The sequence below is a fragment of the Cyanistes caeruleus genome, chromosome 11, assembly GCF_971803275.1.
Source record: "Cyanistes caeruleus chromosome 11, bCyaCae1.hap1.1, whole genome shotgun sequence".
Lineage (NCBI taxonomy): Eukaryota > Metazoa > Chordata > Aves > Passeriformes > Paridae > Cyanistes > Cyanistes caeruleus.
In genome coordinates this window covers 9,089,559-9,111,262 of record NC_141711.1, presented here as the reverse complement: position 1 = coordinate 9,111,262, position 21,704 = coordinate 9,089,559, and the positions used below count along the sequence as shown (strand labels likewise).

General features: G+C 58.0%; 1 protein-coding gene across 50 annotated transcripts; it reads left to right on the top strand.

Moving 5' to 3' along the window:
- Window positions 1–139: 139 nt before the first annotated feature.
- Window positions 140–21,257, top strand: USP19 (ubiquitin specific peptidase 19). 50 transcript variants are annotated; one of them, XM_086845473.1, is made up of 28 exons: window positions 212–309; window positions 4,020–4,119; window positions 4,267–4,511; window positions 6,229–6,288; window positions 7,367–7,495; window positions 8,045–8,178; window positions 8,491–8,898; window positions 9,223–9,490; window positions 9,620–9,776; window positions 9,878–9,949; window positions 10,455–10,570; window positions 10,889–11,103; window positions 11,389–11,590; window positions 11,677–11,810; window positions 12,001–12,159; window positions 12,240–12,350; window positions 12,515–12,625; window positions 12,777–12,878; window positions 13,055–13,195; window positions 13,377–13,495; window positions 13,720–13,857; window positions 13,947–14,311; window positions 14,971–15,081; window positions 15,590–15,806; window positions 16,126–16,278; window positions 16,386–16,549; window positions 16,630–16,808; window positions 18,625–19,775. In XM_086845473.1, exons 3-28 carry the CDS (start codon window positions 4,403–4,405, stop codon window positions 18,856–18,858), a joined length of 4,308 nt encoding a protein of 1,435 aa, XP_086701599.1. In that variant the 5' UTR covers window positions 212–309; window positions 4,020–4,119; window positions 4,267–4,402; the 3' UTR covers window positions 18,859–19,775. The 50 variants fall into 50 exon arrangements, with proteins under 50 accessions (XP_086701628.1, XP_086701647.1, XP_086701645.1 ...); XM_086845477.1 differs by having other exon boundaries at window positions 232–309; window positions 10,895–11,103; window positions 18,643–19,775; XM_086845474.1 differs by having other exon boundaries at window positions 232–309; window positions 10,895–11,103.
- Window positions 21,258–21,704: the final 447 nt, after the last annotated feature.

The window sequence follows — 21,704 nt, the reverse complement described above, 5'->3', positions numbered from 1 at the left end:
GGCTGGGGGGGCATAGCACACCCGGGGCCCCTACAGACCAGCTCGGCACTCCCACGGATCAAAGCCGGGTAGCACAGGCAGACCCGGAGTCTCCGCGGGCAGAACCGGGACGGCCCCGCTCCCGTTGCCGCGGGAACGCGCCGGCACCACCCCCGTTCCCGTGTCACGTGACGCGCGCCCCCTGCTCCAGTGTCACGTGGGCGTGCCCGCCGGCTCCCGGAAGTGCGTCACGGGCTCGGGCCTGTCTCCGTTGTCGGCCCGCTCGGAACTTCGGCGCGGCACAAACAGACCGGAGCGGCGGGCGGGGCCGTGAGTGCGGGGAGGGCCGGGCCGGCCGGACCGGGGCGGCGGCGGGGCCCGGGGGCGGCGAGCGGCGCCTGAGCCAGCGTGGGGTGAGGGCCGCGGCGGCGGGCAGGGCCCGGGGGCGGCGGGAGGCCGGGATGCGGCCCGTGGGCACGGGAGCCGGGGCAGCGGAGAGCGAGGCAGCCGGCGGATGGCGGTGGCGGCGGCCTATGACGGGCCCGAGTGGAGAGAACGTGCGGAGCGGCAGGAGCTGGGGCCGTGGGGATTGAGAACGGGGCTCGGCAGGACGGGCCGAGCGCGGCAGCCCCGGGCAGGAGCCGGCGCGGTGACCTCGTGCTCTGCCTGCCGGGGCCGTTCATACAAACACCGTTCAAACAAACACCGTTCACACAAACACCGTTCACAGCCCCTTTCCCCTCTCTCGGTGCCTGGGGCCGGGCAGCAGCTCCCGGGAGGCCAGGGGCCGCCGGCTGCTGTCTGCACGCCCTCATCACTGTCCCTACCCATGGCCGGCGGGTTGGAACTAGATGATCTTCAATGTTTCCTTCCAGTGCAAACCGTTCTATGATTCAATGATCGTACCCACAGTGAGTGACTTGGGCCTGCCGGGTTCCCCACTCAGCAGAGGGCTCACTGCTGTCACGATGCGCTGGGGGCACATGGCTTGTGATTTCCACATGGGTTTGGAAACATTTTGTTGTGACAGTGCTGGCTTGAGTAGCTGCCCCAGGGGAGGGACTCTGCTTTCTCTGGCTCCACCCGTGTGTCAGGCATGAAACTCAAGTAAAAGTCAAGCTTGAGCCTTGGGATTTCTGTTCCCTTAGGGGAACAAGAAACAGAAGGTGATGAAAGTATTTGTGTGCACGAGTGATGTGTTTCTGTTGGCTGTGTTTAGGACATAGAAGATCCAAAAGCCCATGGAAAGATGATGCTGTTGGGATAGCCAACCTTCTCTGCAGCTACCCCTGTAAAGGCCCTTGTGCATTGATGGGGAGTGCTGTGGACAAGAATCAAGGAGCTCGTCCTGCTTAGTGCTAACCCTGCCCCAGACACAGGGCACAAATTGCATCTCATTGAGCACCTTTTGCTGTCCTTCCTGGTCTGGTGCTGCTGTGGGGAGGAGTGGCCCTTCTCCTTGGCCTCTTGCTCCCTTGCTTCTGGCTAGTCAAAACATTTGCAGTCTCAGCATGAGCTGGGGCTTGGGGGGAAGACACACATAGGAGAAAGCCCTGGCTGCCATCTGGATCTGGTGCACACCACAGCACAGAGGCAGGAAGAGCAGAGGACAGGGAGGCACATTTGTTCCCAGCAGCAGCATGGCTAGGCTTCCCTGGCTCTGGGGATTGAGTAAGCTTTTGTAGGAGTGCCCAGCTCATCAGGTGCTTCCCAGAGGTTCACCTGGCATCTAGCCAGAGCAGCCTTTCGCCATCTCTCCCCTGCAGTGACTCCTACTGTGCCAAAAGGAGTGGTGCCAAAACCGCTGTGCACCCAGGGGCTGAATATGCTGCCTGTATGTGTGTTTCCTGGTGGCAGAAAGGCAAAAACTCTCCAATTTGCCTGCTCTAATCCCTGAGTAACCTTTGCTTTGCCTTCACTCCTCCAAAACCTTGAGGTACTTGCAGCAGCCTCAGGCTGCCATCAGTCTGGCAGCTGAAATGGGCAGAGCTCCAGCCCCCTTGGTTCCTGCCTGCCATGAGGGATAACTGTCAGCAAAACACCCGAGGGAGCTGAGCCCTCAGTGAGGCATGAGAGCAGCGGGCTTCTCCTGGAGGAGTGACAAGCAGGCACGCAACCCTGTCTCTCCTCCTCACCCCTTCTTGGGTAGAGGCCTGTCCTTTCTCAGCCCTCCAGGACCCTTCTCAGACCTTGCTTTCACCCTGCCTAGCAGTTACCCTCTGCCACCTCTTTGGAGGTGCAGGAAGGAGGTGACAGAGCCTCACCTGACCCTGCATGAAGCAGTCACTGCGTCTTGAGTCCCATTTCTCCTGGGGTTTTCACCCTAGAGGCAAAAGAAATAGAACAAAAAATGCTTTCCCATGTTTGCTGAGCCCAGGTGAGCTTCTTCAGCACCAGGAAACGTCTGTAATCAACCTGTTTGGGTGTTGGTGGGGACTGGAGCTGAGTGACAGCATGCAGCTGTCATCAGAGGCCTAGCCTGGTGAATTACTGCCACTTTCCCTGCTGTGGGGGCCCTTCCCTTTCACTCTAGACCCAAAAGTGCTTCCGCATTTTGGAGAGACACAGTGTGTGCAGCAGCATGGGGATGATGCTGCTGCCCTCCCACACTATTTCAAGCTCTTTGGGATTGATGCTGGACCCTGCTCAGTCTCCAGGTCACTTGGGCCTCTCCTCCATGGGTGTCAGGAGCTGTCTGTGCCAGGCAGTTGGGCTGAACTCAGCTATTCACTTGGCTTCAGTGGCTCTTGGTGGTGAGGGTAGGTTGGCCTGAAGAGAAGTGGTTTGGATGCAACACTTGTCATGGGGCTTGCTTTGGCAGAGCTGAGGCCAAGACCAGGCTGCTTTGCTGTCTGGGGTTTCTCTGTTTGTGGCAACAGCTCCACATTTGTGACTACTTGTTGCCCTGAACATTTCTAGAACACAAATGCCTTGGCAACATGGGGCCAGCAGCACAGAACTGGCCCTGTCCTTCCTCTGTTAGAGGAACCTTGGAGGTGCCTCCTGCCACTGGCCATGCCCATGCACGGCAAGGGGTCTGTGCTTGGTACATGGGTGAAGGCAGAACTGAGTGTTCCCGAGGGACAGCTTGCCTCCTGCTGAGGGAGAGGCAGGCTCAGTGGAGCTGGGCTAGGCCAAGGTGCTGTTGGGCTTGGCTCCATGTCCTCAGATGAGAGCCAGGCCGTGGGATGTGTGTGAAACAGTGCATGGGAGCTGTGGCAGGCAGCTGGCACCTGGGGGTGGGCAGGATCTGTACGGCTGGGCCCATTTCCCTGCTGCAAACCCCCACCTGCTGCAAACCCCCACGGGCTGGTGAGCACTGCCAGGGTCAGGGTGTGCAGCCAGGGCAGTGAGGGAGGAAACCCTCCCAGCTGTCTGCTCTCACTGCCTCCATGGAGACACCTCCAGTGGGACTGTTTTCAGTGGGTTGTTTCAGCTCTGCTCTCTCAAAGCCCTGAACACTGTAGAGTGACACTAATGAGTGCAATAGACCCTTGGGCCAGCAGCTCCCTAAGCCTGTGGGGGAGCTGGCTTTGTAGGGAGGGCATGTCTGAGGGGGCAGGGGTGAGCAACTTACATGCCTTGCTCAGCCTACTCTCTTCCTGGGGCAAAAGGAGCAGAGGTGTCCTGTTTCCAGGCCAGACCCCGCTGACGCTGTCTGTAAACTGGCTGGGAGATAAATATTCAAGGTTCAGTCATGCTGGTTAAGCTCCCAGCTAGTGGGTGAAGGGGGCGGAACTCTCCTTTTGCCAGGGAGCTCTGCTCCCATCTGTCATAGGAGACTGTCCCAGGCCTGCTTCCTTCTTAGGGTGTTACTGGCTCCTATTCTGGCGCTGTTACACAGGACACTGTTTGACTGAAATAGCTGTTGCTCCAAGCTGTGTGACAGGCTCCTCCAGTTGACTCTGGAGGCTCAGGTTTGCAGATCCAGGTCTCATGTCCTTGCCCTCGGCTGTGTCTCTGGGTGTTGTTAGTGCCAGCAGCTCCTCTGGGCCAGTGTTGCTATAGTGGGAGCCATGAGCATGACACTTGCTTTCCAGGTTTTTAATGCGTGCCACATACTGAAGACCCCTGGTTGTATGTTGGGAGCTCTGACAAGCCTATGCTTTTGGCAGTAAGCATTGTAGCAGCTGTGATGAGGTAGGTTTCCTCACTGAGCTGCATGGGGCTTCCCATAAACACCATGGTGAAGGTCACGTAAGGGTACTGACCCTGAGGCAAAGAGCAGATTCTGCTGCTGTTGGGCCTTTTTCACCTCCTGCTATGCTTGCTCTTTCCTCTCTTTAGGCCATTACTTCCTTGCCAGAGAGTTTGACCACAGAGAGTCGCCAAGATAGCTGGGCCAGGAAGAAAACGTCGCACCCCTGACCCAGACTCCATTACTGACCCCGGCGGGCTGTTTGTGTCCTCCAAACGGCTGAAAATGTCCAGCAGCACAAATGCCCCTGGCCAGAGGAGAGTGTCTCGGGGCTTGGATGATGCCACCAATAAGAAGAAGCAGAAGGATCGAGCCAATCAGGAAAGCAAGGAAGGTGAGAGCCCCTCAGCATCACTGTGGCGAGCAGGCCTGTGGTGTCTCAGCTCCACAGCCTCGGAGCCTCTCAGCCATCTGCTGCAGGATAAGCAGATTTGACTAATCACTTCCTGCAGCTTATGGTAACCCGTGTGATGTGGGATCTTCTTTGACACAGTGTCCTCCCTGGACCTGTAACCTCCTTCCTTTGGGTGCTACTTAGCCCCAGCAATGTTAGAAAGGCTGGGCTTGTGGCCTTATTAGCTGAAGTCTGGAGTTGGCCTTGGTGTTTGTTTCTAGACTCTGCTTTGGACTGGGTGTGGACTGCCCCAATCCAGTGAGAGTGGAACTGAAACCTGTGGGTGCTCTTGCAGCTGGAGGCAGTGCTGCTTCTTTCACATTGGTTTGCTGAGGCCAGGTGTTGTGAGGCAGTGACTGGGTGTGCAAGGCCTGCGGGTGGGGCTGGTGCTTTAGCTTCTGAGTCAGGGCAAGGTGTGGTTCAGGTGAAGTAGTTGCTGTAGAATAATTCCTTCTGTAACTACCATGTATCCTTTGGCAAAAATGATGCTTCAGGTGCAGGGAATGCCTGCGGGCAGGATGCCTGCAAGAGTTTCTGTGGCTCTGGAAAGCTGTTTGATTTCCGTGCCTGCTCTGTTATGATTATTATAACCTCAAAATCACGGGGTGTTTTATAGGCCAAGGTAATTGAGTGCTTGGCAAGGTCTCTGCCAGAGCAGCCGGGTGCTGTCTCCGATGCAAAATCCCATAGTACAGAGCACAGCGCTGTGCTTTCTCATAGGAGGAGTATGCAGGGGCCTTCTTGAGGGCAGCCATGCTGCCCCTGTCCCCTCTGTGAGAGGTGGTGAGGGGTTGTAGGTCCTCCAGGCAGTGCCACTACTATGCTTCTCACACTGCTAGCCCCATCAGCACCTTTGCACCAGTGGCTGTTGTGGTCAGCAGAAGTTTCCTACTGATTTGTAGTCGATCAAGGGAGGCAGTGACAGCCCTCTGAGTCTGCTGGAGTGGAGACCACAGCTTCTGTTGCCACTGTTTCTCTGCTTCAGGAGAAAGTGCTGCCAGAGTTCACTGTCCTGTGGGGGTAGAACAGGCCTGGAGACACTTCTGGCTGTTGGAGGTAATTCTGTGGAGAACAGGGATTAGGTGTCAGGTCAGTTTGATTCCCCACCCTGATTTGGAAGGAGATTTTCAGATGTGGATGTTGGCAGCTTGTGCAGGAGTGGAAATGTTAAAGTGCAGCTGGGCCACGTGGTTCTCTGGTTACAGCAGAATTGGTTTGAGCATGACCAAACACCAGGTTCTTTCTGTCCGATCAAGATAGGACTCCTCTATATGTCTGGGGGCTGGGACCTGGTGTACTGAGCTGGGCCACACAGTGAGCCTGAGTGCTGCAAGCTCACAATGAGATGTGCCTCAAAAAAGTACTGCCTACATGGTGCAGTGTTGTTGTATTGCTCCCACTGTGGTGGGATATGGTGGTATGGCCATAGCTGCTGTTCTGGGGCTGACTTGCTGCAGTGCTGCAGACAGGACTGGTGAAGGAGAAGAGTGAGAAAGCAGAAGAGGGAGATGAGCAACACAAGCAGGATGAAAGGCCTGGACACAGATTCAGGGTAGAAGGAGGTGATGTGTGAAATTTTGGGCATCAGCTTGCTGGCCAATGTTGTGAGGTGACAGAATGACAGACCTGCCCTGCGCTCTGCTTCTCTGCCCACCAGTGTCTCGCCCTGAGCTCAAGCAGGCTGAGACTGCTGAGGAGGAGAAGGACTCAGAGGAGGGTAAGTTGAGGTGTGTGCCAGCTGTCAGTGCATGGCCATGGAGTGCCCTTGCCAAGGGATCTGAAGCTCTCACCTTGTTGTCCAGTGCTCTGGCATTGAGCAGAGCTAACCTGAGCACTCCCTTGCCTCAGTGTTTATCTTAACAGTATGTGGCCTTTCCAGAGGTGGAGAAAGGTTGTCTGCAAGGAAAATGCCCTGGATATGTGGCAGCATACTGCTTGCAACTCAGGTGTAATGGTGCCACTGAGCACAGCCCTGGGACACCTGCTCTGCTTCTTTCTGAGCAGCACATTATGCTGGGCTGAGAACATCCCGAGCTGTGTCACCTTGTGGGCAGCATTGACTGGTTTCTGTCTCAGTCCAGGCCTGCTTTGAGGACAGAATAGGATGTCCTCATGCCCCATAGGTAGAACAAACCTGATTGAAATCAAGGTGATCTAAATCACTTTTTTGCCTTGAAGACTTCAGCGCACCACAAGACCACACCTGGAGCCTGGCAGGAACACGATGGAAGCTCTGCCTGCACCAGAGTATCAATGCTGCACTCTTTTCTCACCCGTTACAGCGTACTTGCCCGGCTTGCCGGCCTGTCCATGTTTCAGCCATGCTAGCCACGTTCACCTGGCAGGGGTACAGTGCTTTGATGGTTCCAGCTGGGCTGCTTGGTTTGCATATGCAAAAGGGAAGTGGCAATTTCTGATTGTGGTCAGAGTCCACTTAAATCCCCCAGAGTAATTCTGTGGCTTCCTTGTTCCTTGGGAAAGCAGTAATTGCTTTGTCCTTGGCAGGAGCCACCCCTTCTTCCCAGCTGCCACTGCTGCGTGTGGCCATGCCAAGAGCAGCGCTGCCTTTCTGATCTCTCTGGTTCCCACCGGGATTCATCTGCCCTGCTGCAACACGTGCTCTTGTTTGTGGCCTATCTGATGAGGGCAGGTCCCATTTTAATTGTCATGATCTGTGTTCCCTGCACTGACCTCCTTAACTGCGTGTGTGTTCAGGCTTGCGTTCCCCAGCCAAGGAGTGGGCACTTCAGGCTCATTCCCCAGCAAGTGGGTAACACTTCCCTCCCTTTTCCTAGAGCTGCTGCTGGACTGGAAGCAGAATGCCGATGAGATCATTATCAAGTTGAACTTGGGCAGTGGAGCTCTGAAGGTGGAGGATGTACATGCTGATTTCACCGACACAGACTGTGTGGTCAAACTACCAGGTATGGAAATGGAGCAACTGCTACAAGTATTTCTCCATCTGGACTTGGCACAGCTCTGGGCCAAGCACGGGGTTGCTGCAGGCAGACATCAAACTTCTCCCTCAGAGGCAATGCCTTGCTCTCAGCTGGCACACACTCAGGCAGCAGGCAGAGCTGATAGGAGAGCATTGTAGAGCTGGGGCGGGCAGGAGCTGGCCTCTGTGCCAAGTGACCAAGTGCCCACTGCCGCGCCAGTGTGTCTCTGTCCCCTGCTTGCTGGGATGGCTGAGTGAGTCCCGGGTATCCTTTGGAAAAGTGACTGTGCCCCTGAGGGCAGGGAGGCCCAGGGCCTTCCCGCTGGGAAGGAGGCCAGCCAGATGTACAAAGCAAGTTCAGGGAAGCTGGCTGGAGCCCTGGAAGGCTTCTGGGGTATGGTGGCAGCCTGCCTGCAGCCTTCTTGGCTCTGAATGAGTGCTTCCTTCATCCTGGGGGCAGGTGAAAAGGGGCTGTGGGTTAGGTGACAGCTGCCTGGAGCACTGCCTGAGGCGCTGGTTCCCCTCTGCTTTACAGACGGGCGCCAGTGGAGCTGTCAGTTCTATGAGGAGATTGAGGGCTCCTGCAGCAAGATACAGTGCAAGAAGGGCAACTTTCTACAGCTTGTGCTTCAGAAGAAAATCCCACTCCATACTTGGTCTTCACTTCTGGTAAGGAGGGAATGATCTGTCTTTTAAGGGAGCTTGTGGAGTCCTGGGGAGCTGGGATGAGCTCTGAGCTCCCTGCTGTTGAGCTGCCCAGGGAGCAATGTGGGGCACATCCTTCATCCACATGCTGCATGAGCCATCTGCCACTCTCCCAAGGACTCTTAACGCCTGTTTCTGCCTGCCATGCATTTCCAGGTTCTGGAGTAGAGTCCTGGTGCAGTCTGGGAAGAGGGAGTGAGGGTGAGGGATTGATAGGGAGCCTGAAAGATGCTGCTACCTGAATACCTTCCCACCACGCTGCATTGCTTTTTACAGAAGAAAAGGAAAGATGGATCCAAAGAACTGGCCAAAGGGGCTGCGTGCTGGGAGAATGGGAAGGAGAAGGCTGCTTCTGCAGAGTTGACCCCTGAAGAGCCAAGGGTTGAAGGCACAGAGCCACCAAGATCCCGGCGGGAGCCCTCCAACCCCAAGCGTGCTCCAGGAAGAAGCGAGGCCCTGGGAGGGAAAAGCCCAGCCAGCCCAGGGACACAGAGTGGCCCCAGCGCCAAGCGGGCAGTATACCTCAAAGTGGCTCCCACTGAAGAGGAGCCAAATGCCAGAGTCACTGGGAACACAGAACCCGGCAAAGGGCACAGTGGGAGGGCCAGCAGCCGCCGCAATGGCAGAGCCAGCCAGGTTGATGCACCTGTGGCCCTTGCAGACCTTGCACTGCCACTCGAGAAGGTACCTGGGGACCTGGCTGGACAGGGTACCCCTGCTTCCTCTGCCCTCTGCAGGGGATGCAGAACCCATCCTTGCTGATGAGGATGAGGCAGGCTTCGGGATGCTGAGGCCTGACAGGAGGACCTGTGGTGGAGGAGAGGGTGAAGTGAGGATCCTGCTATTGCTGTGCTGTGGTGCTAATGGGGCTAAGCTGGCATGGGATGTGTGGGGGAAGCAGGTGGTATGGAGCTGTGCCTGACCATCTGGCAGGAGCCACAGTGGGTGGGCCAGGGCAGCTCAGGGGTGACAGTGTCTGTGTTTCACTGTGTCTTTCTGTATTGAAAGGCTGTGGTTTTGGCCAAAGAGACTGTTCCCGTGGAGATGCCACCTCTCGCAGCTACCACAGAGGTGTTTCCCCACCGTGTTGCCACCTGTGTTGAGAAGAGAGTCCTGCAGCCAGGCAGCCCTACTGAGACCTTGCGGGGCCGGGACTGCCTGCCTATCCTTGGAGAGAGCTCTAAGGTCATCCCAGTGGCCACCCCACCAATGGGCAGAGATGGTGAGAAGAGGGACTGGTCCAAGGACGATGTAGCTCTGGAGGCAGCAGCTGATGGTGAGTGGCTAGAGCCCATGAAGTGAGCCTGGTCAGGAAAGTCCATCTGCTCAGGACCTTTCCTGGGTCAGCTTGCAGCCTCAGCATGCATGGAAGATAACCTCTCTCTCCGTGGCTTTCCTTACTCAGAGCCAGAGCCTTTTGTAAGCCTGACCTTTGTCAAGAATGACTCATACGAGAAGGGCAATGATCTGGTGGTAGTGCATGTCTATGTGAAGGAGATCCACAAGGAGACATCCAAGGTGTTGTTCCGGGAGCAAGACTTCACACTAGTGTTCCAGACAAGGTACAAGTTTGCCTCAGGATGATGCTAGGCCGCTGCAGATCTCCTGATTGCGGCTGGGCTACTTGTTTGTTCACCTCTGCTCACTCCCAATTTCTCTGCAGTGATATGAACTTCCTTCGTCTCCATCCTGGCTGTGGGCCCCACACAGTGTTCCGGTGGCAGGTGAAGCTCAGGTATGACTCCATGTCATTCTAACCCACACCAGGACAAAGGAAGTGAAAATGCGAGCTGGAGCAGGAACCAGTCCCAGTTGGTGGTTCTGTGTGGGGAATGCTCGTGTCTGCATCTGGAGATTTCACTTAGATCATGCTACACTAGTGCCCTGAACCTGGTCTGCCTTGGCTGTGTGCTTCCTTGCAGGGGAGGAAATCCCAGTGTCTCCTTGCCTGCAGTTCACCCCAGACTGTTCTAGCGCTCTTGGGGACAGAGACCAGCCTGTGTGCCCTTTGGGTGGGATGTGCAGCAGGAGAGTGCCAAGCAGAATGCATCTGTCAGAAAAGGGGCACTCAGTGTGGCCAGGCTTGAGGGTTTCCACCCTGCTTTGCCAGGGCTACCTCAGGATGAGTGCTAGGAGGGTCCCTACTGCCTGAAGGCTGTGGGTCTGCCATGCAAAGGCTTTGGCTTATCTGAGGCTGCTGCAGGGTCTGGGGCCCCTCTGACTTGCTGTGTGCCTTGCAGGAACCTTATTGAGCCGGACCAGTGCACTTACAACTTCACTGTATCTCGCATTGATGTCTGCCTGAAGAAACGCCAGAGCCAGCGCTGGGGGGGGCTGGAGGCTCCAGCCACACGAGGTCTGCACCCTGCCTTCGTGTCCTGCCTGTCTGCTGCACTGCAGTGGGGCATGGGCCCTTCTCTGGCCCACTGCCAGCTGGGGCTGGATCCTCTGGCATGGAATGGTGGGGAAAGAGAGGGGCTGAGTGGGTGCAGGTAGGAGGGATGGGAGGCAGGGTGTGAGCTAAGCGATAGGGGAAAGGCACTGCTGTTTCCCTTGCTTATGGGGAAGAGGGGTAGGAGAGAGCCTGTGTGCAAGTGTGGACTGTGCAGTTCAGCCCCACTGTGGGCAGCGCGTGGTGCTGCTAACCACAGGCCCACCCTTCCCCCTTTTTAAGGTGCAGTGGGTGGTGCAAAGGTTGCCATGCCTACAGGCCCTACCCCTCTGGATAAGAACCCTCCGGGCAGTAACCAGCACCCCCTCTCCAGCAAGGAAGAGGCCCGAACCAGTGACAAAGAGAAGCCGCGTGTGGAAGATGGGGCTCTGGATGGCGTGGCAGCCCGTACAGCTCCAGAGCACTTGGCAGTGAAGCAAGAGCCACACATTCCTTCGGTGAGTGTGGCCACAATGGATCTGACCTGGATAGGGGAAAGAGGGACACCTCCTCAGTGTCACTCTGGAGACTGGCAAAGTATTCCTTTGGAGGAGGAGGTGGTGTCCCTCAGTCATAGTTGGCAGAATTAGGGGCAGCTGTTGACGTGTCTGTCCCAGTCCAAGCTAGAGATGGTGTGATGGCTCCAGCCCTCTCAGGGGGTTTTCTTGGGTTTCGAGTTCCTCTGGTGTTCCCAAAGAGACTCCCTGAGTGCCACACCCTCACACGTGCCTCTGCTTTGGCAGCCCAAACCAACATGTATGGTGCCACCAATGACACACAGTCCGGTGAGTGCTGAGAGTGTGGAGGATGATGAGGATGAGGATGAGAAGAAGAAGGTCTGCCTGCCCGGCTTCACAGGGCTGGTGAACCTGGGCAACACTTGCTTCATGAACAGTGTCATCCAGTCCCTGTCCAACACCCGGGAGCTGCGTGACTACTTCCACGGTAAGCCCGCACTGGGAGCCCAAGCAGAGCTTGGCCACTCAGATGATGAAGACAGCAGCCACCCTGAGCTTCTGTATTTCTTACAGATCGGTCCTTTGAGTCAGAAATCAACTATAACAACCCACTGGGGACAGGTGGACGCCTGGCCATCGGCTTTGCCATGCTGCTCAGAGCACTGTGGAAGGGTACACACCATGCCTTCCAGCCCTCTAAACTAAAGGTAGGACCCCTGGCACTGGTGCTCAGCAGGAGCTGCTGTGGGTCCCCAGCATTCCCCTGTGGGCACCTGGCTGTCCTGCAGGTGCCATAGAGAGCTGTGAGTGTGGGTGGGTGCAGCCAGGGTTTGTGCATGGGGCAGGCAGTGCTGCCAAAGGTCTGCTGACCAGCCCTGACTGCTGTGCTCCCCACAGGCAATTGTGGCCAGCAAGGCCAGCCAGTTCACTGGCTATGCCCAGCATGATGCTCAGGAGTTCATGGCCTTCCTGCTTGATGGCCTGCACGAGGACCTCAACCGCATCCAGAACAAGCCCTACACAGAGACTGTTGATTCAGATGGGAGGCCTGATGAGGTGAGGGTGTTCCTCCCCGAGAGTCAATGGGAGAGCAGCCTGGGTGGTTTAGTGAGTTGCTAAGCCCTTTTTTCCTGCAGGTGGTAGCTGAGGAGGCTTGGCAACGACACAAGATGAGGAACGACTCGTTCATAGTAGACCTCTTCCAGGGCCAGTACAAATCCAAGCTTGTGTGCCCGGTGTGCTCCAAGGTAGGGCAGCCCTGGAGGTTCTGTCCCTGTCCTAGTTGTGCAGAAGTAGACTCCTGACCCTCAGAGAGCACAGGTCACAGGGCGAGGCTGGATCTTGAGTCCACTGGATCTGCTACTCATCCACAAGCACTTCCCACAGCTGAGCGTGTTTTTGTTATCTGCAGGTGTCTATTACCTTTGACCCCTTCCTGTACCTCCCCGTGCCCCTCCCACAGAAGCAAAAGGTGCTGACTGTCTACTATTTTGCAAAGGAGCCACACAAGAAACCCATCAAGGTAAAGGATACCTTCTACCCTGGGGAGGAAGCCTAAGAAGGCTCCTGGAAGTGCCCCAGGCAGCTGGTCATGTGCCAACAGGCTAAGCCGTGTGTTAAGTAAAGGCATGCCTTAGTGTGGTGTGACTAATGTGGCACTTTCTCGGTGGCAGTTCCTTGTGAGTATCAGCAAGGAGAACTCCAGTGCCATGGAGGTGCTTGACTCAGTGGCCCACAGCGTGCGTGTGAAACCAGAGAACCTGCGCCTGGCAGAGGTGAGAGTGCTGGGCAGATACCTGCTCTGGAGGGTTAGGCCACCACAGTAGGGCCTTGTGAGGTGGTGAGCTGAGCACAGCATCCTTGAGCTGCTGCTCTTCCCACAGCTCACTGTGGCTCTCTGAGGAGAGGACACATAGAGCAGTCCTCACACAAGCCACTGCTTTCCTGGCAGGTGATCAAGAATCACTTCCACCGTGTGTTCCTGCCATCTCACTCACTAGACACAGTCTCGCCAACGGACCTGCTGCTTTGCTTTGAGGTGCTGTCCCCAGAGCTGGCCAAGGAGCGTGTGGTGGAGCTTCAAGTCCAGCAGGTAAGAAGGCATATTGGGACTACTGGGAGGAATGCAGGAAGGCTGAGCCATAAGTGTAACTGAGCAGGAGGGGCAGAACTGCACACAAGGGCGGTTGGCTACAGTGAGCATGGATGTCTACCGAGGCTGCCTTGTCCTGCCCAGGTGCCTTTCCCTGTCCAATGGGTCCTTTCTCCTGCAGCGTCCGCAGGTGCCCAGTGGCCCTGTTGCCAAGTGTGCAGCCTGCCAGAAGAAGCAGCTGCCAGAGGATGAGAAGCTCAAGCGCTGCACGAGGTGCTATCGAGTCGGTTACTGCAATGTGTGAGTTGGCTTGGTGCCTGGCAGGGAGGGAGGGTCTCCTGCTGTGAAGGGCTGAATGGGAGAGCTCTGCCTGCTGGAAGAAGGTGGGATGGGACTGCCCTTTTGGATGGAGCCTATTGAACTCCTGGTGTTCCCTTGTCCCCAGCACACCCCGCTGGCCCTGCACTGCTCCTTCCCAGGCTGTCCAAGGATGCTGGGTTCAGCAGGGGCTGTATGTGTTACAGGGCATGTCAGAAAACACACTGGCCAGACCACAAGGCTTCGTGCCGTCCCGAAAACATCGGTTTCCCCTTCCTCATCAGTGTGCCCGAGTCCCGCCTCACCTACGCCCGCCTGGCCCAGCTGCTGGAGGGCTATGCAAGGTAAGTGTCCAGGGAAGGAGGGTGCTTCTACCCCAGAGCTGAATTCAGCCCCGTGTCTGGCCAGCTCTAACTCCCACCTCCATGCCCAGGTACTCGGTCAGCGTGTTCCAGCCTCCATTCCAGTTGGGCCGGATGTCACCGGAGCAGGGGCTGCAGCCTCTGCACTCAGACAAGCTGGAGCCCCTGGCCAAGAGCAGCTGTGCAGCCATCACTTCTGCCCCTGAGCTGGGAGATGGGGACAGGGTTTCCAGCCTCCCGCAGGAGCCCCCGCTCTCACCAGCTGTGCCTGAGCTGCAGCCAGAGATGGGGGATACTACCACTGTTCGGAGCAAGGTCCTGACAGCCAGGAGTTCCCTGCTGAGCTTGGATTCGGGGTTCTCTGAGCACATGGAGTCGCAGGGTGACAGCTATTGTGAGAAGGAGCCGTCCTATGAGAGGGCACTCAAGCCAGAAGGTAAGAGGTGCTGAAGTGCTGGCTGTGTCTGTGTGAAGAGCTCAGGCAATTCTCCCTTCTTGGGATCACCTCCCAGCACAGCATCTCTTCTCCCCTTGGGAGTTTGGTTGGAGACTCTTGGGAACATAGATGAGGCCCTGGGAGCTTTGTTTTGGCACTGTTGCCTCACCTGAAATGCCTACCTACCCACGCTCTGCCCTGCCCTGCAAAGCCCAGGGTGTAGAGCAGAGACCTGATGAGGAGAGAGGCTGGAGTTCTGCATTGTTGTGGGAGAGGTGGGAAGGCAGGGTCTGGCAGAAGTCCTGTGGGAGCAAGGCAGAGCTGGTGCAGGCTGAGCCCCTGGGGGCTGTGATCAAAGCACTTCCCTCGCTCTGACTCAGCTGCATGGGACCAGCCTCTCGCGCTCGGCTGCCTGGCTGTCACGTTTCCAGACACTCGTCTCAGGATGGCAGCAATGTGCAGTGAAGGGGCAAGGCAGGCAGAGGAGCACAGCTTGCCAGGGGCAGGCGCCTGCTAAAAATAGTCAAGGACACGGGCACGTGGTTGTGTCCCTTCAAGGCCGTAGCATGTGAGGTGGGGGTGGGGGCGCTGCAAATTCTCGGCCCCTATGCAGGGCAGACAAGCAGTGCCACCACAAATCTGTCTCTGCCTATTCACAGCTGCCATCCCTGGGTACCAGCACACTCCAGACTCACTGAGTGCCCGTGCCACACAGTTCTACATCACTAAGATCGACACTGCCAACCGAGAGCACAAGCTGGAAGACAAAGGTGAGCCAGAGCCCTGTAAAGCACCAACTTTGTCTCTTACAGCCTCTGGCAGGGTAGTGGCCAGGGTGGCAGAGGCTGCCTGGAACAAGATGAGCTCAGGTGTCCACACTGGACAGTAAAAGCTGCATCTGACAGAGGAGGGAAGGGCTCTGCTGCACAGAGCCTCTGTCTAGAATCTCTTGTTGGGCATTACATTCCTGCTCCCCTCAGCAAATAGGCAGTTCTCAGAGGGTCTGTGATCTATGGGTTATCTCTTTGTTTGAATGGGATGCCCACACCAGGTGCTGGTTGTGAGGGTGCTGCTGATGAGAGGGCTGTGCTGGTGTTACGCTCTGCAGGCTGAGGGGCTCTGCTGCCCCAGCATGATGAACCTGGCCAGGGGGCACCTGTCCCTTTCTGGCTGCACTTTTTGATCTCTGTATCTAACTGGGATGGACAAGTTTGCTCCAGCAAGGTGGTGTGGTCCAGCCACGTGGGGTAGGTGTGTGAGGTCTGTGCCCCTTCACAGGTGACACCCCCCTGGATCTGACAGATGACTGCTCCCTTGCTCTGGTGTGGAAGAACAATGAGCGCCTCAAGGAATTTGTGTTGGTAGAATCCAAGGAGTTGGAGTGTGTGGAGGATCCAGGCTCAGCGAGTGAAGCAGCCCGGGCTGGCCACTTCACCCTGGAGCAGTGCCTCAATCTCTTCACGAAGCCTGAAGTTCTGGCCCCAGAGGAAGCATGGTGAGGAAGGCAGCATGGTGGGTTCCAGCCAACAGGCCCAGACAGCAGCAGGGGTTTCCCAGGAGCTGCCCGGGCCTGCATGCTGTTTCTTCTGGCAGCCAGGAACGATGGGCTGGCCTTCCCTGTGCACTGGGAAGGGCTAAGCCAGCAGGGAGCAAAGCTAGTGCTCTGTAGAACTGTACTGGCCTGCCCTTGAGAGAAGGGGCTGAGCCCTCCCACATACCCTCTGCCAGTTCTGCATGTGGGGACCCTGGGGCTGAGCTGGGCTGCAAAGACTGAGGTTCTCCCCATGCCAGTAACGAGCACACTCTTCCCACAGGTACTGCCCCAAGTGCAAGCAGCACCGCGAGGCTTCCAAGCAGCTGATGCTGTGGCGGCTGCCTAACGTCCTCATTATCCAGCTCAAGCGCTTCTCCTTCCGCAGCTTTATTTGGAGGGACAAGATCAATGACATGGTGGACTTTCCTGTCCGGTGAGAGCCTGGGGGACGATGTGCCTGAGTTGGCGCTGCCTCTGCTGACCTGCAGCCCAGCCTGCATAACATTGATCACCCTTGACGGTCACTGTGTCTCTCCACAGGAGCCTGGACCTGAGCAAGTTCTGCATTGGTCGGAAGGGTGAGCAGCAGCTGCCTATGTATGACCTGTATGCTGTGATCAACCACTATGGAGGTATGATCGGAGGGCACTACACAGCATACGCCCGCCTGCCCAACGACAAGAACAGCCAGCGCAGCGACGTGGGTGAGCATCTGTCACCCTCGCCACCTCTCTGCTCCTGCAGCCGTGACTCGTCTACTTGCTTAACCCTTCCTGCTTCTCAGGCTGGCGGCTCTTTGACGACAGCACAGTCACCACCGTGGATGAGAGCCAAGTGGTGACCAGATACGCGTATGTCCTCTTCTATCGCCGGAGGAACTCTCCTGTGGAGAGACCCCTGCCAGGGCATCCCTCAGACCACCGCACCGAGCGCACCCCCTCTGCCGAAGCTGCTGCCAGCCAGGTGAGCACTTGCGTCCCTTTCAGCACTGTTGAAGCCACAGAGCCTTGAAACGTGTTCAGGGACCCACATGCAGGGCCCTGCCCGTCTTTGCCTGGTGCAGTTGTAGTGCAGTGCCTGTACCGTTTTGAGACCAAAGAGCTTGCACCAGCTGGGCATTGGAGCCTGTGTTGCCTTGTTCTCACTGAGGGTTTGGGACAGTCCCTGTCCTGAGGGATCACGGGAGAGCTGGTTTTCATCATCATTGTGGAAGTGCTGGTGGGGAGCACTGGAAGAAGGGGCACAGCCTCACTGGGGTCTGCATTGGAGGAGGGGTTGTGAGCAATGCAGTAGGATCTCGTTGTGCCAGGGATCAGTAAGAACTTGCCCACAGGAGCCATTTTCAAGGCAGGGTGGGGGACACTTTCTGCTGGGCCCCAACTCAGGGCCAAGCCAAGTGCAAAAAAGGTAAATGCCAGTGCTGAGCCAGAGGCCTGGCAGCCTTCACAGGGTGCTGTAGAAAAACCTGCCAGAGCGAGCTCTGTTGCTGGGTGGCCTGGGAGGGAGGGACTGGGGATGGGCCAGACGGCAGGGTGCTTTCAGAATGCAGTGGTAAGAAATGGCTACACTGATATTCTTGTGAAAGTCAGGAATGCCAAGGCTGGTGTCCACCTGATCAGACACTCCGCACCATTGTGCTGCAGATGTTCCCTCCATGCTCAGCACCTCTGTGGGCTCACGGAGTCTGAGGACATTGCTCACTTCATCTCTAGCATGACCACACATGTGTGCCCTGAGGGGCCCTTCTGGCCTGGCCTCCCTGCCCCTCTGGCTCATCCTCCCCTAGGCCCAGTGCTGGTTAGGCATCCAGCTCTGCCCTCTTGCCTGGGGACAGAAGCTGTCTGTCTGTAAGGCCGCAGGGCTGTCTGGCATGTTAGTGTCTGCCTGCCTGGGTTGTTCCTGCCCTATGTGCGTGTCCTGGAGCAGCTACACTCACTGAGGGCAGCCTGAGCAATCAGAAAGTTGTGCTGCTTTTCGCACACTGGTGGCGAGAGCCTTCAGGGACCGAACTGGCACTGTGGCTCACTGTATGCCCCATGGCACTGGGGTTCATCAGGTTGGTCTGTGGCACTGGGGCTCATTGGGCCCCTGGCAGCACCGGTTTCCCTGCAGTAATGGGATGCATTGGATCCCAGTGGGGCTCAGCAGGTCCCCAAGCACTCTGGACCACCTGCACCCTCCCTGGCACTGGGTGCCCTCCAGAGACCTGCTCCCTGACTGGCTGCTCTGCATGATCACCACCATGAAGGGCCAAGCTGTGGTTGGCTGCCTGTGGAAAATCCTTCTGGAACTTGGGCTACGATTGGTTGTCAGAGCATTCCTACCCAACAAAGTGGAGCTGTGACTGGCTGTACTGGCACTGTGCCTCCTGCTCCTGCTGCACCAGCTGGCTCTGGATTGGCTGTCATTTGAAAGATCCTGTTGGGATCACAGAAGCTGGTTTGTGATTGGCTGCTGCCTGCTCCCCTGCCTCCTGGACCCACCAATGCAAGTACATCTGCTCCATCGGGATCCAGCTGCTGGCTTCACTCCCTGCAGTCCCGTGAAGACCCTGCCCGGCAGCTGCCCATGCTCCCTCCCACAGAGCCACCCACTGGAGCCCCACACACCAGAGACCCTGAAGAGCTGCGGGGGCGGGTGCGACCGTGACGGTGCTGCATGGGGAGGCGGGCTGGCTGGGCACGGGGCTGGGCTTGCAGGCAGCCGCCTGCCCCAGGGGATGGCAAGGGGTGTTGCCCATTGTGTTCTCCAAGTGCTGACGCAGGTTTCCACATCGCAGGCTTCTCTGATCTGGCAGGAACTGGAGGCTGAAGAACAAGAGCTGCAGCTTGAGGCACCCCAAAGGCCTGCAAGAAGCTCCTGGAGGCCCTGTGGCCAGAAGCGGAATCCGAGCACCCCCCAGCACCCAGATGAAGGCTGCGTCAGATACTTTGTCCTGGCCACCACGGCCGCAATTGTAGCTCTCTTCCTGAACGTCTTCTACCCGCTCATTTACCAGCCCCGCTGGAGATAGGCCCAGGCGTGTGGCCAGCTGCAGGAGCAGGGCCGCCAGGGCACGCGCCGTCCTAGGACGCTATGAGACGAAGACATGAGGCAGCAGGACAGAAAACGCTGGGAAAGACTCGCCAAGGGAAACATGGGGCTGTTGGCTCCTGCCTGTCTGCTCTGGTATCTCCTGTGCCAGCTGGCAGGCCTGTGTGGCCAGCCTGCTACCTTGCCAAGGCACAGCCCAGAACCAGAAGCTCTTTTGCCCTTTCTTGCTGCCCACTGGGAATGGGGCAGACGTCAAGGCTACCTGCTGCTCAAGAAGGGACATTGCTGCTGCAGTGAAGCTGGGGTCTGAGAGCCCCATGGGCACATCAGCCATCTCTGCTTGGCACCCAAGAAGGAAGTGTGGAGACCTGCTGGGAGGCTGCAGCAAGGGCAGGATGCCCTGACACGGGCCCTGGCTGGCCACCTCTCTCAGCTGTCCTGCTGCAGGAGCCTTGAGCTTCCCTAGAGCTGGGACTGCCCATGGTCCTTGGCCAGCCCAGTCTGCCCTGCTAGCCTTCTGCTGAGCCTTCTGGTGCCAGCTGCCTGTGTGCCTGTGTGTGCCATGCTCCTGTGCTGGGGCTGGACAGGCTTGTTACCAAGGGCCTGTGAGCTTCCCTGCTCCAGTCCCAGACAGCTGCTGGGGAGCCTGGCAATCCAGACTGGGGTGCCCATGGTGAGCATTCATCTCTGGTCACTGGCCTGATTCTGTGTCACTGCCTCCCACCAGTCTGTGGGGCTGTGTGCTGGGAGCAGCTGGGGGAGTTGGTCTCTTCAGGGCAGCGTGGTGCAGCACCTCATTTGCGAGGGCACCAGCTGCCCATGCTGTGGGAGAGGCATGGGATCAGGCAGCACAGGTATGACTGTGGTGCATTAATAAAGCCAGGTTTTCCAAAGAAATGCAGCATTCCTGTCCTGTGTGCTGGGACTCCCACACAGAGGCGAGGACTCCACACTGAGGTCACTTGAGGCCACTCTGTGACCCAGCTGGCACCAGGACCATCCCTTGGGCTTTGCTGGGTGCCTGGTGCATGCTGTGTGGCAGCAGGCGCAGGGGAGAGCTCTGCCTGCCCATGCCATGGGGCACAGGCTGGGCTCTAGTTCCAGCTGTGGAGTGGTAGCCTTGTGGGACACGTGCAGGGCGTGGGGAGCCCGGCAGGGCCAGGAGCAGGCAGTCCCCTGAGGCTGGGGCACAGGCTGCAGTTCCAACCGTGTCTGACATTGAGACGTGTTGCCCTTGGCTGTGTGTGGCTCAGACAGCTCTGGCATATTTGGGTGTGAGAGGTGACTTCAGAGCCCTGTGACTTTCTTTTCCGTCTCCACTGCTGTTCTGCTGGCAGTGCCCTCAGCTGGCTTGGGAGGGATGCTTGGCAGTGAAGGGGTTCATCTGTGTTTTAGGCTGGCATCTGAGCTGGACTCCCCTACCTCTGTCCCACACCCTGCCTCCACGTGCTGAGGTTTACTCCCCTCCCAAGCAGGTCCCAGCTGGGGAGCCCGGCAGGGCTGTGCGGTGGTCATGAGGTGCCTGTCCTGGAACAGTCGCCTCATTGTCTACAGCGCTGGGTCTCAGCAGCTTCCCCCGCTCACCCACAGTGCTGGCCTCGTGGGTCTGAGTCAGTGCCCGGCGCCGGTGGGCTGACCTCTGCTCCAGCTGGTGCTGGCACCCCAGGGGTGGTTGGGGCCCACAAGCTGCTGCCTGCACCTGCCTGTCCTCACCGGTGGTGGGTGGCCAGCAGTGAGGCCTGACAAGGTGCTCTCAGCCCTGGAAATCCCCTCTGGCCCTACTCTGTTCCTCAGACCTCCGGCAGGCACTGGCAGCCTGCCTGAGGCCCGTCACTGCCGCCCATGCTGGGCTGCAGGGCTCTGCTCCGACCGCCAGTGGCTGAGCAGCCCTGGGGCAGGAGTTGTGCCGCGGCCTGGCTCTCCTGCTGGGCCGGAGGGGCTGCCTTCTGAGGCCCTGGGCCTGCTTCCCTTTGCCCTGCCGTGGGGTTTGCTGTCTAAGCCCAGGGGCTGCACATTGTGCATGTGGGGCTGTGGGCCCCCTGGGCACCCCTCCAGCCCCCCGGGAGCAGGGAGGGAGATGGGTGGGTAGGGTGCAAGTCTCCCTCTCATGCTCACCTTCTGCTTGCAGGGACTGCCCCAAGTGCCGTTCGGATCTGGCCTGGCCCCCGAAGGAGCCCCGCCGCTGGCTGCGGAAGGCCTCCCCGAGCGTTTCGCCAGCCCCGCCGAGCGCCCAGCCCCCTCCTACAGCAGCATGGAAGAAGTCGACTAGGGTGTCGTGGGGGGCCTGGCCTGGGGGTTTGGGCCAGGCCGGGCACTGGGGGGTGGGGGGATGGGGAGAATCAGGGTTTGTCCTGCGCTCATTAAACTCTCTGAACTCCACTCGCCTCTGCTGCCTGCTATCCCTTAGGACCCTCTGCCCCCCTTGTGAGCCAAGGCATCGTGTCCCCAGTGTGCTGTTGGGACTCCCAGAACCCTGCTGCCCCAGGTGCCCTTGTGCCCCACTGTTGCCTGGTGTGACTTGGTGCTCGCTGTCCCCTAAATCCACAGCAGCAGGGGGGAAAAAAAGAGTCTTCTGGTGCTTGCTGCCTCTCCCTGTGCTGCTGGCTGCACCCTGTTGTCTCGTGTCCCCCGGTGCAAATCTTGCTGCTTTAGTGCCTCGTGTCTTCTCCTGTGCCCTTGTGCTGGTGGGGCGAGACGTACAAGTCCCGGAGTTCTAGTGCCTGTTGTGCGCTGAAGTGCCTCGTCTCCCGCTGCCTGTCTTGTCGCCTGCTGTCCCTAGCGCTCCGCTTCCTGGGGTCCCCGGGTGTGTCCTGCTGCCTTGTGTCC

Bases quoted from the DNA above. Each gene is read 5' to 3' on its own strand.
- USP19 (XM_086845472.1), top strand. From the start codon at position 4,403: ATGTCCAGCAGCACAAATGCCCCTGGCCAGAGGAGAGTGTCTCGGGGC. The intron at 9,491-9,619 runs GTGAGTGGCTAG...TTCCTTACTCAG, and splicing joins TCTGGAGGCAGCAGCTGATG to AGCCAGAGCCTTTTGTAAGC. The intron at 9,777-9,877 runs GTACAAGTTTGC...ATTTCTCTGCAG, and splicing joins ACACTAGTGTTCCAGACAAG to TGATATGAACTTCCTTCGTC.